Raw genomic sequence first — 13,926 nt, forward strand, 5'->3', positions numbered from 1 at the left:
TGTTCACATCCTATTGTTTTATGGGTATCAGAAAGCATAAGTTTCCTTCATGAATAATTTGTCTTATTCCTTCAACTTGTACAAAATTTGAACAAAATGCTACTTTTATCACATTTTCTATACCACATTGGTAACATCTCTCTAATACAGATGAGACCCACGTGTTGGTGGGCCCTATATCTACTAGAGAGATGATATAAATGTGATATGAAAAATGTGGTAAGTGCAGCATTACTCAAATTTAAAAGTTAGCCCCTATTTGTTTCTCCAAGGAAATTTTATGAATTATCTAATCCAATTCAATTCTAGACACCAAACATACCCTTAAGAAGCAGGGGGGTTCTAGTTCAACTAGTAAGAGTCCTTGCACTCTAAATTTTGTGTTTGATTCCCCTTCTTTCAATGTACATTTGTGAAAATAACACCCATGTTTAAATCTCGTGAATGAAGAGTTTGATACCAATTTATTCCCCATCCCTAAGCATAAAGCTGATGGGGTTGTGAGCCATCTAAGACTTGAAATCATAAAGCTAATTCTTAGCTACAACTATAAACAAGATGGAGGGCTTTGTGAGCCATAAGAGGAGCCTTTGGCATAATTGCAGAAGGAACGCAAACGTCCTCTGGGATTAGAATAGGACATCTTGATGCTGTCCAGCAGTACATTCTTGCATGGCCAGGTTTTGCTGCATCGGAGACTGACGGCTACTTCCGACGATGAACTTCCCCATATGTTTTTGTACGTAACGTCCCTGATTTGCACATTCGAAGAAGTCTGCACACAAGGAAGAAAAAAAACCTTGTTTAATTAAGTTCAAATTTCTTTGGTCGAATACTTGCAGTCTAAATCAAGCGAGTAAGATATGAATCATGTATACATTATATTAGGCCATGCAAAGAGAGTACTATGAAGCTAGCAAATAGGTCACATATAATATACCTGTTGATTGCAAGGAGGGTTGGGGCAATATTCTTGATCGATGGTGATAGGATTCAGAACGTCATCCAAGAAAATGTCTTGGAATGTAAAATTTGAAGCCTTGCTGCTATAAGGAGAAGCCCAAGTTTTGATCCTCACACCATTATCCGTCCCCATAAAGGTGCAGTTTTTCACAATCACTCCGACCACATCGTCTTCTTTGTCATTCCCTCCTAGGCTTCCGATGCTGATTCCATGCCCGGGACCGCACACAACTTTAGAAATGTGGATTTTCCTACTTCCGTGCAACATCGCGACACAGTCATCGCCTGTGGCGATCGTAGAGCGTGCGATTCTGATTCGGTATGAGCTTCCAATCTTAATGCCATCGGTGTTCGGACTGTCAGCCGGAGCTGAGATTTTGATTTTCCTAAAGTCCATATTGTAGCATCCGAAAATTTTGAAATGTGCATTTTTGCTGTCGTATGATCTTATGTATTCGATTCTTGCGTTTGTGATGAAGTCAAAACTCATTGACTGATATGATATTTAACGAGACAGAACAAGATGTTAAATTGCGATCATTAGTGGAATAATTAACAACACAAATACTAGGTATTTAGAGCATATTTTAGTGATGTAGCAAAATTTTAGGACATCTGCGTACTTTGATGGCTTACGTGACAATTTGCCTCAGTAAAATTTAAAAATTAGTGGCTCGAAAGAATAAGACAATTGGTCAGGCAAATGCCTAACATTTCCATTAAAAAAACGAGAGAGAGAAGTATCAAGAACTTACAACAGGAAGAGCCTGGCATTGGGGATTGGTTTTGCAGTTGTTAAGATGCCAAGCCGAGGCTCCTTGGCCGTCCAAGGTACCGCCTCCGGTCACCGTCAACTGATCGATGTACCGGAAGTTTATCCAACTGTGAGCACTAAATGTTGATGGATTAGTCGTAGCCCTCAAAGTACCCTTAATCAGAAAGGCAATCGGACCATTGCATGGACCTGAGAAAATCACTGGATACAACTTGAATGTTCCTCTGGGAACCAAAACCCTTGCCGTTCCTTTCCATTGACATGCTTCTTTCCATGCATCCAGAAATGCCTAAATGCATGTATTCACCGAAAGTTCTAATTAGTACTTATAAACATAATTATGCACAAAGTAAAATAGAAGATGAGGCGACATTAGCTCCTCGAGGTAGGACGGACAAAGGCAAAGAGTACACTCTCTGCTACCCAAGAGTCGTACAGTATAAATAAAAATTTGCAAGAGCCATACCTGGCTGTTATCAGTTTTTCCATCATCAACAGCTCCATATTTCCTCACGTCGAAATACTTGGCTTGATCACGACCTTCTGTTTCCCATACCAACAAGAAGAATAACAAGAAGACCCTACCTACAGAATATATGATCGAACCCATATCCATATCTATTTGTTTCTTCTTATTTTTTTGGGTTCTTAGTCTCTATCTTTCTCCAATGTTTTGGCTTCTTGCAACCCTTCTTGTATATAAAAATAATAGTAAATGGTTCATCGTAGGGATGAAGCGATTAAAAGATTTGTTTCCCCTTAATATGATGATTTCTGTTCATGGTACGGTCCTTATTTTTGGCATTTAATTAGTTTGAATTTTTTTTCGATTTAGACTTACATTTGACTATTTCATTATTTTTTAAAAAATATCTAAAGGAGAAGGATGATTAAGTATGTAATCGGATAAAGATATGGGTAATTCTAACATTTTAAAGAATATTATTTCTTTCTATAAAAAATAATATCATTTCGTACAACATAATTAAACTAAATCTGACAATATTTTAGATAAAAATAGTAATAGAAAATATATGGTCGTAACAATGTGATTAAAAGATCTTCATAATCATGTAACTAAAAATATTTTAGAAAATAAAAACATAAATTTATAGGGGTAAAGATGTAAACAAATCGCAAACCCTTTGACTCCATGGCAAATCAAAGTCAAAATTTGACATCCAGTTAGATAATTTTAAAACTATGTGCATGGTTACGCCTACACACAGTCTCATAAAAAAAATGAATGGAAACTCTCTTAATTGTTTTTATGAAATTTTGGATTATATACCTTTTTTTGTTCGATAATCTACCTGATTGTGTTACCAACAAAGTATATAGTCTCATTAGCGATGTTTTTTGTTTTTGGGAAAACTTTCAAAAATCCCCTCTTCCATCAAATAAAAAAATTTGTGACCCGAAATAATATAAAAATACTCTTGTTGGTGTACATGGCCCTAGCTAACTATAAGTTTCTTCATAATATAAATTAACTTCCGTACCCTTAAACATAAAATGTCGAACTTGAAAATTAACGAGTGTTGTTATAGATAATTACTAGAATACCTAGAGAGAAAGATCAGCAGAGAAGATTACATTATGATGTAGAGTAATTACTTGTGGGTCAATTCTTCTGATAAAGATATGTTCGAAGTTTTAGCTAGGATATTATTGTAATTTTCTTTTCTTTTTTTAGTGAAGTAAGTTTTTATATTTGCTATTTTAATTTGTACTAACATCGTCGATGTTAAAAAATGGTTGAAGAATTGTAGAGTGTTCTCATCACTGATTTTAGAATTTACAAAATATATAAGAGATCATTAACTTAAACAAGTAACCATAGAAAACACGTAGTTGGTGAGGCATGATTCTTCTCCGATCGATGTGGGGGCGAGGTCCAGTCATAGACTTCATGATGTGGGAAAATTTCTTCTTGTTTTCATCTTATGTGGGATTCTTCCGATGCAGATATGCTACAAACAACATCATACCTCATATCTCAAATCTCAAATTGTGAAAATTCTATCCTTGAACCTGATGTTTTATGTTTAATTATCTCCTCATTCAACATCACTTTTATCCAAATCCAGCTTTTAAAATTTTCCATTTTTTGAGGATTTGGATCTTTTGCTTGATTTTATGATGTTGATCATGTGCTAACAGTAGTATTTTTGTTCTTGATGAGGATAACCCCAAGCATTGGCTTTAATTGGAGATGCTTGAATTAGTATTATATGTAATTGATGAAATAATATACCTCCGCTCCGGTATAGTGTATGTTTGGGAAAATCCTCACGAAAAGATCTAAAGTTTCTTTTTGGAGGCTTCTTCTTGTCTTCTCGAACAATTTGTTGAATTTCATGGTTAGAGGATTAAGGATTGCAGTTGTACGAGTTGAAAACTTAAGTTAATGCATTACCAAATGCAAATGAACGAGTCTATATATAGATTTTCATGGAACTCTTCAAGTAATCGTGGTATCCAACCTACTCTATATCTACTCCTTTATCTCGAAAGAGAAGTGACAAAGTCTGGCATTCTTTTCAAGCAATGTTTTCGTTTCCTGGCATTCTTTTTAGATGACGCTTTATCGTAGTGGTAAAATACAATTATGTCTATGTGGGGTGAGAAAAACTTGTGTGGAAGAACTTTGCTGAGTAGCATTGTAATCCAATCAAAACTTGTCACGTGGCAAGTCTTAAATATAATATTTCATATTTAAAATTTTCATAATTATTTTTCCTACTAACTAATATACACCTTGAGGTTAATGTAATGATTCTTTCTTTTTTTTTCCCCTTCTTTTCCCCCTTTTTTATTCCCCTTCTTTTCCCCCTTTTTTATTCTTGCCAAATTTTCCCTCCAGTACGTTTATGTTTTTTCGTAGGAATCCTCACTTTCTTCTCTCTCTCACATTTCTACCATCATGTTAAAGATGGACAATCAAGTTGTCATATGTAATAGATTGCACTTGTGAAAATGAGAGGGTGAACCATATTTATGCATTGTAGAAATAGATGTATTTCAACCAAGGTTCTAAAAGATGCTATGCACTAGTCATCAGTCGTCTGGGGCTTAGTACCTAAGTGGCTAAGCTGAGCCTAGGCGGGGGCTTATGCGGAATAGGCGGATTAAAATAAATTTATTTCATATCGCATAAATAAGTGTCTATCTATACTTAAAAAATACATAACTATATTAGGATATATAAATTACAAAATAAAATTACATATAGATTCTAAAGTATTAGAACATATTAAAAACATGGAGAACAAACATATAATAAGTGTTCATACAAGTATCCAATAATTCTCTAACAATTTATTAAAAAAATAAAATGCGAAATGAAAGTTGTTGATTTTCTATCTAAGTGAGAGTCACGACCTAGGCGGACGCCTAAGTGAGCTAGGCGCTCTTTCTTAATTTTCAAACACCTTGGAATTAATCGGACAGTGGCCAATTGCCTAATGCCTAAGCAGAGCCTAAGCAGCGTTAGGCATGATTTTTTAGAACAGTGATTTCAACCAAAACAAAGTGACAGATAACAAATAAATCATGAAAAAATGAACTCCATAATCTGGACTGAGTCTGTTCGTTGTTTGCAACAAAAAATTCTAATACTTGTAGGAGAAATAAACACACAAATTACAACCCAAAAATATATAGAACAGGACGAGCTTAGCATGACGTACTGGGAAGTGATGTGTTGGGCAATGAAAGGTTGCTCATAACTAAAAAAAAAATGTACAAACAAACTTTTGTAAAAATGAAGTATGTGTTGGATTTTTCTTTTTTTTTTAATTTTTTAATTTTTTAGGATAGTTGGAGAAGATGGCTTAATTGTTTTTTCCCCATATTCTTATGAAGAAAGGAAACACAGAGTGGGGAAGAGACCACATACTGTGAAGAAAATTTAGCGAAAAAAAGGATAGAGAGAGAGGAAAAGAGGAAAAAAATGATAAAAGGAACATAAGTTATGTAAAAAATGAAGCATGTGTTAGAATACAGGGTACTTCTCTCTTTAATCCCTAGAAGTATCGTGGTTTTCAAACTTTCATACATCAAGTTTTTTTTCATCTTAGTGTCATACCTAAAGTGAGAACTGCGAGACACTTTCACACATTCATTAAATTTTCTGTTAGAACCTTCGTTTGTGGCGGCCACATAGACCATGATTAAACGCCGCGCGTCAATTTGACCTCACGTGGACATTAAAAAATTAAAAGCTAAAAAAATTAAAAATTAAAAAAACTAAGCCTAATGCCCTTGGTTCTCCCTCCCCAAACCCCTTCTTTGTCTCCCCCAACCTCATTTCGTTTCCCTTTCACAATTAACCCATAGGCCATAACTCTCTGCCTCCCATTACTTCTCTATGTTCCTCCTCCATTCTTTCAAGCCAAGAAGCTCAAATTTTGGTGCATTGATTCGACCCAGAAGCCAAAACACTTTATAAATCTTGGATCTTTGGTTGTTCCTAAATCCTGAGCCTTCACTAAGACAAACCTAGAAGCCAAAATGTTATCAATTTGTGCAAATGTGGCGGGTTCGATCCCTGTTGGAAATATGCCTAAAGCTAATCATGAGATGATACTTTATTGAAATTTCACATGTAAAATTAAACTAATTTAATTTATAGACAAATATTATGTTTAAAGCTGTCTCATAAAATGATATACGCTAGGCCAATAAGTCCAGTGAATATGTAACTAAGAGAATGTAATCTAAAGAAGTTAAATTCATGAGACTTTTCTTTTTCATATGCCCTGAACATTCCTGATTATAGGATTTTCAATTGGGCATTGACAATCCCGATAGATCAGTACATATTATGTCGTTCCTTTGGAGTGTGACTGGTCTCGAGTCATTGATGTGAATGACACCAAGACAAGTATGTATGTGCACAATAGAGAGTGAGTCCACTAAACGCGATCAACTAAGAGTTCTCAAAGCAACTCCACCGTTGTTTATTGATTTGGGGATAGGCGACCCAATTCACTCTCCCCCCTCCCTAATACACTCCAGCCCACTAGGGCAATTGGACCCAAGGTGAGCTCAATGAAGAAGTCAAACAATAATCGCCTAGCCCAGTGGGCCTATGTGATGCAAGGCTGACATCATCATGACGTTAGCCATAATTAAAATTATTGAAAAATTATAGAAATTATAAAAAATTGTAAAAAAAAATTAATTAAAATTACAAAAATTTATAATTTCTCTCTATAAATATGTAACCATGTTCTTCCACTTTACATTATATTTCAATATTTTAGAATACTTTTAGCTAATCCTTTTATTATTATCCGAAATTAAAATAAAGTATCTTTTATTATTTTATAAAGTAAAAAATACTAATATTTTAATATGGGCTATTCAATGTAGGAGTGAAGATACACTTGGGTAGTCACTGTTCATTGCAGGCAGTTACTGTTCATTTAAGGGGATTGAGTTGCCTATTGCCCAATGGGCCTTCCTACATTGGAAGTGCTCTTATACTCATGTCATATGAGAACTCATAGTTGGGATAATGCAAAATAGTTATTTGGCCTGACACACCATGGTTGTCTGGTGGTTAGGTCCTTAGTCTTTGGCGCTACTAAAGGCTTCCATTTGAGGGGGGGTGTCCACGACATAGTTGGGTTTAAGCTACTTAGTCATGTGGGCGTGTGATTATACAACAAAGGATCTCTAACCTTCAAACTGTTGAGGGAGAATACTCCATAATAAGATTAAGAATATTTGATCGGAGTACAAATGAGATTTAGGAGGTTGTTCCAAATCACATCCAAGGTAATCATATAGACAACAAAATCACATTGGATAGTAGACATGAATAAACTATCAACTAAATAATATGATCAAGAGTATTGATTTAGAGAAGAAATGTGTTGCATTGTTCCAAACTGAATAGGTTTTCCAACCTTTTATAATTAGCTTGGATAACCATAACATATTGGCATGTGTCACTCATAGTTTGTGGAAGCCCTGAAGATGACTAATCACAAAAAGGAGAATTGAAAGTAAATTTCAATTCCCAATCGATTAGTAAGAGTTTTAATCGCAATCTACCTCGCTCAAACCTAATGAATCACACACTGTGAAGATATAACGGAGTTGAGTAAAGACAATTGAATTATTTAATTATTTTTTACTAGGAATGATTAATATGTTAATTAATCAACGAATAAGTTTGTGTTAAAACTTGGGTCAGTTTGGGCCTCGAGGCCAAATGGGCATTGAATGATCAAGCCCATTAGCTTAAGTTATACGACAACTTATAGGGCACAAGGCCCTCTAACAAGCTTAGGCTGCCCATAAAGAGATAATGAGGACTTTGGGTCCAATTCACTCACAAAGGTTGATGAGTATAAAAGAAGCATTATAGTCTCATCTTTCATTATGGTTTATTAAAGGAAAGAAGAGATAGCACAAGTTCTCTCTCTCTTAAGAAACCGGACACCATGAGAGTAAATAGCTAGCAATCTCTTCCTCCCATATGTGTTGGTGTCGAAAGTTAGAACCCCTCTACTTTGGGGCCTTTTAGAGAATCCCTTCAAGCATCCAAATCCATGAATCCAAGGAGACAAAGTGATGAAGATGAAGGCTAAGGAGTTCAACCTAAGATAGGAATGAAGGTCCTCACCTTGGATGATTACCCTTTCTTTATGCAAAGAGGAACTTCAAAAGGTATAAAAAAAATCTCAACTCTCTTTGTGATTTGAGTTGAGCCTTTGGTAACCAAATTACTAGGCTTTGAATTTCATGGTTTAAGTTTTATTTTTTAGTGCATACAAGCATGCTTGTTGGAGCAATATTAGAAAATATGAAAATCATAAAGAAAATCACAACATCAATAGTAAATATGAAAATCATAAAAACAACTAGAGATAAAGTTAGGAAAACTGACAAACTTTGAAGATTGAGGCTTGCATAAATGCAATGTCCTAAATACATAATTTCGCCCCTACTCTTGTGCTTGTAGTTCGGTAGGCATCCGTCTCCCAGGATTCAACAATCTATAATCCGAAGTCAAAGCACTTCAATCTTCGGACTCTGGCGAACTTCATATATTTTGTACTCTCAAGACACGACTCGGATTTCTACTAAGACATTGGAAAAAACTCTTTTCTTCATTCTATTAGACAGGTGGGATGCTTGAGTTTATATATAACTCAAGCCACCCTTTTTGAAACAATATGATTGTTGTCTAAAGTTTCAACGAACAGATACAACTTATGAATTTGAATTCAACTATGACACATGACTTTTATTTTCCATTCATACAAAAATTAAATATTATAATATTAATTATAATATATAATTTCCAACAATCCCCCACATGAATGAAAAATTAGGAAGAAATTGAGAGTACAGGCGGACAAGAGATGCATCGGGAGAGGTGTCTTTTGGACTTGAACCTACCCTAGTGAATACTTATCGGATTTACTTGGTGACGCAGTGAATATAGAATCTTGAACTGTTCACCGCAGTAGTAAACCGAGACAATAAGCAACACACATCACTAATCCTAATATATTCCGATTCATACGGTTGTGTTCATTTTGGTCCTGAACAAATCCTGGATTCATGAGAGCTTTAGAGAAGTTAGCCATTTCATTCTCATAGAAGCGACCCAATTCTACTCTCACATAGGTGACCACTGATTAAGAATAGTCTGCCCTATTCCTCTTATGTATAAGATATCATTGTCATTAAGTATAAATATACACCCTAAAACGTCTGCAGACAACACACTTCTTCCATCATAGGAATGAGGTATGTAGTGTGTTAACTTCTTTGAATCATGCCCAACCAGTTTGCCTATTGAACTTAGACCATGGGATATCCAATCAACTAAGCTAGGTTTCCGCTCGGCTGATTCAATACTTATGTTGGCTTTAGCCTCATTCCCCTCGATGATCAACTTACTTTCTAGTCTAACCTTTAATAATTGGACCCACTACTAGGTTGACTATCTTTAATGGTGTGCACAATCCATCTTATGAAATTGTATTTTATATGAGAGTAGTTGTTTGACATTGTTTGAAATGTCAAGTCCTCAAAATTATATTAGGACTTAAGTACTATGTAATTTGCTAGGAAATAGACTTCCCCCACATTTAAGGTATTTGAAAGAAGGTCTCTAACCTTATCATACCTTAAACAATTACTCATTACAAGAGATGACATTTTGATTGTCGCACTCAATTAGCAAATTACATTTCCATTCTTCTTATGCATATCTCATATCTAAAAGATAAATAAGCGACCCCCACAATTCTTTCATAATTGTGATTTCTTTTAATGCTATCATTAAATTGATCACATTTTCCACTTTAAGAAGTAATGAACAACTAAGATAGACTTTATCTATCTTTTTAGGCCTTCATGCCTCACTAGAAATTATGAGAAAATCACTTCTTGGCTTTCATTCTTTCCTTACTATGACTAACATGCATGACCCAATGGCCATATCCAATCATATGCCTACTTAATAAGCATCATTATGTTGAATTCAAATCTGCAAAATTTCTTTTACATTTTCAGTATGGTCTTGTCCTTTTTTTTTTTAAAGACCCCCACACTCTCGGTATCTTATTCTTTTCAACCGAATTGGCAGTTGGCTTCATCCATGGCTAACATGGTCATTGCGCGCAAGATTCCTAATGATGCTTGTCATAGTAGTAATTAACTGCAGTCTTTGCTAGTAGCAATTAACGGCCTGAAACTGTTTCTTTTTAGCAGTAACACAAATCTCTGATAGACAATATTATCATCTTCTTGTAATAATGATGACAACATTAATTATATCCATTTTGTGCAAATAGAACACTAAATCAAAACACCGCTTCAAACAATATTGCAGTTGCTTTAATTTGTTCATGTCTCTTCATTTTACCAACTACTATTGGTAATCGTTTGGCATGGAATTCTTGTCCAAAACACCAATTCCCAGGTTTTGATCTTGGAAAGCAACTTGCAAACCCATCAAGAACCCTGAGCGGTTTCTAAGTTCCTTCATCAACGCAAATATGTCTCGCATATTTATAGGAACTTCTCATTTATACATCATACAGATAATAAACTAATTTAAAAAACCACATGTTCTTATCCACATTTTAATAGCGATGTCTATTTTTCCAAAAGAAGGAATTGAAAACACCGATAGTTAGTTATTTAAATTGAATTGCATATATGTATAACTGGTCGACATGTATTTCATAGAAACATGCATGTATCCTAGAATCATACTTGTTCTAGATTAATGCATAAATTATAACTTTATAATCCTAGATTATAATGCATAATCCTCGTGGCCTGTGTATATGCATGTAATTTTTTCCAGAAGATAGTGCATGCACAAAATGAAAAAGGAACTATTATGCATAAACCAAATGCAGTTCAACGCCCTAATTAATTTTGTAATGTATCATCATACCTTACGACATCAAAGAATAATTAGCAATCACATACTATTGTCAACCCAATTTCATATCATGCAATTCTAACTACCAATTTCACAAGACTTATTTTGTAGTATGATATTTATCATCAATAATTCCCAGAACGAACTGTTGTTGTTTTGTATACTATATATACAATCTACAACCCATCATCTAGCCCAATGATCAAATTAAATATTTCTATTGAAATTGGGAAGATTCATGTCTCAGTTTCATCATTAGATGTAGTGATCTTCCTTCTTGAAGAAGGCTAGGGTCTACGTCAAACACAACATATTCTATTTCCAATATCTAGCCACTGCTTTATGAGAATTGTCATATTTTCTAATTATTGCATAAGTAACTTCTGTCTTTAGATTGTTGGAGCAATATTAGAAAATATGAAAATCATAAAGAAAATCACAACATCAATAGTAAATATGAAAATCATAAAAACAACTAGAGATAAAGTTAGGAAAACTGACAAACTTTGAAGATTGAGGCTTGCATAAATGCAATGTCCTAAAGACAGAATTTCGCCCATACTCTTGTGCTTGTAGTTCGGTAGGCGTCCGTCTCCCAGGATTCCACAATCTATAATCCGAAGTCAAAGCACTTCAATCTTCGGACTCTGGCGAACTTCATATATTCTGTACTCTCAAGACACGACTCGGATTTCTACTAAGACATTGGAAAAAACTCTTTTCTTCATTCTATTAGACAGGTGGGATGCTTAAGTTTATATATAACTCAAGCCACCCTTTTTGAAACAATATGACTGTTGTCTAAAGTTTCAACGAACAGATACAACTTATGAATTTGAATTCAACTATGACACATGACTTTTATTTTCCATTCATACAAAAATTAAATATTATAATATTAATTATAATATATAATTTCCAACAATGCTTTCGTCATTTAATTGTTAAAATGCATGTAATATGTTGCTCCATAAACTTAGTATATATAAAAGAAAAAAATTCCTTCAATCCCCATTGATCCCCCTCCCCCAATTAATAAATTAACCTGTTAACGCTATCATTTGAAAAAAAAAATTGTTATATGACAAACAAAATGATTTTTTTTTTCTTTCTTTAAAGATAGCAAAGAAAATCAAACACTCACCTTATTTTATCACCATTGGCTGCAAATCACACGTATTAACCAAATCCTAATAAAATTAATATCAATTAATATAGACTATTTTCATCGATACATTTACAACAGGCGAACACCTTCAAAACAAATAGGTTAACTACAATTAGATATCAAACTTATCACAAACATATATCGTTCTCATATACGTCTAACGTGTGACGTCGTTTCACCAAATGAAGTCTGAAGACAACTATCCTATTAAACCAAAGGCTGGTTGATTAATTGTGTTAGACGTAATCAATTATTTCAAATAAACCCTGAGTTGTTGTTTGACTTAACTATTCATGACACATGATGAAGTTCATCAAAACTATTTTATACATTAGCGCTCTTCACAGCACTTGGTTGTGGTTTCTTTGGAAGGTTTGTAGAGTTTTTACTCGGGTGTACACACCACCACCTTCTATTTGCTTGCCTTCATTGGCATTGTCGTCGGTGGGTTCTCCACTAGCTTCTTACATATTCTGGTTGCGATCGGCACGGGGGTTGTTGCAGGTTGTTGGAGCCAGCTTCTTCTTCATTTCTAGGATGTGGATGCTTGATGGCAGTACGGGGCGTTGGTTTGCACTGGCGATGATGCTCTGTGAAGGCGGCGGTAGCGTCTGTAGAAAGCTAGGGTGCTTTGTTTGTGCTGTGTTAGTTTTTGGGCTCCAACTCGTGTGATGGGCCCTTAGAGGCGAGGATGTTTAACTTTCGTTGACCGTTTGAGGTCACAATTAATGTTTCTGAATAGATCTTGAAGCTACGAACGCAAGCGAAAGTTGTTTGCGAGTCCGGATTATAACGGTATAGTTATGGACGTTTGAAATTTTTTACTCAAATTTTAGTTTATAAACTAATTAAACTCCCACCATGTGGGAATTGTAACCAATCAAATTAAAGAGGGAAGGACCAATAATAAATTAGAGGAGATAGAGATAGCCATTTAGGAGATGGGAGAGAAAGCTCCCAGCCTTCTCTTCCCATCTACCCATCCTCGCGACCTCCCATCTTCCGTCGCCGATTCCGGCCAACTCCGATGAAAATTTTCAACACCACCACCACCTTCTTGAAGTTCTCACTCCCCTTTACAAAACCCAACCAAGAACCACCTTGATTAACCTCTGTATATGGCGATGTGAGGCCACACAACCCAATGGAAACCAATGGTGCTTCAGCCACCCTTTTCATTTTTATAGTGAATCGCCAAAGCGATGGCCGACACCACCACTTGGGTTTTGTAGCCCATCATCCCAGGAGTAAATCCCGACCAACCTTGACCCCGTTGGACCACCGTAGGTGACGAATCAACGTCGAGAATCTTTAGGCACCCACCGGCTTTATCGACGAAATTGACCATCTTCCGTCCATTTTTGGATTTGTGGTCGACAAAAGTGGATTTTCGGTAGCCAGAAACCGCCGCCACGGTCGAGACCCGACCTGCCTATCCTAGGTTAATTTGGATGCCCTGATTCCATATTTGACACTTAATTGACGGAATTCCATTGTTTGAGTATAATTTCGTTAAGGTCCGCCACTCGAATATTATAGCAATCGACGATCCAACCATTGGATCATTACTAAACTTTAATACATTATAGTATGTAA

The 13,926-nt window shown here is 35.3% G+C and overlaps 1 protein-coding gene across 1 annotated transcript; it reads right to left on the reverse strand.

Annotated features, from left to right (window-relative positions):
- Nucleotides 1-547: 547 nt before the first annotated feature.
- LOC114827450 (exopolygalacturonase-like) lies at nucleotides 548-13,678 on the reverse strand. The gene is made up of 7 exons (XM_029109263.2): nucleotides 13,594-13,678; nucleotides 5,454-5,493; nucleotides 4,323-4,333; nucleotides 2,205-2,266; nucleotides 1,719-2,027; nucleotides 941-1,456; nucleotides 548-775 (listed from the first exon to the last, which is right to left on the reverse strand). The coding sequence occupies exons 1-7, from the start codon at nucleotides 13,676-13,678 to the stop codon at nucleotides 548-550; spliced, it is 1,251 nt and encodes a 416-aa protein (XP_028965096.2).
- Between the last annotated feature and the right edge of the window lie 248 nt (nucleotides 13,679-13,926).

This window comes from Malus domestica, chromosome 10 (assembly GCF_042453785.1).
Source record: "Malus domestica chromosome 10, GDT2T_hap1".
Lineage (NCBI taxonomy): Eukaryota > Viridiplantae > Streptophyta > Magnoliopsida > Rosales > Rosaceae > Malus > Malus domestica.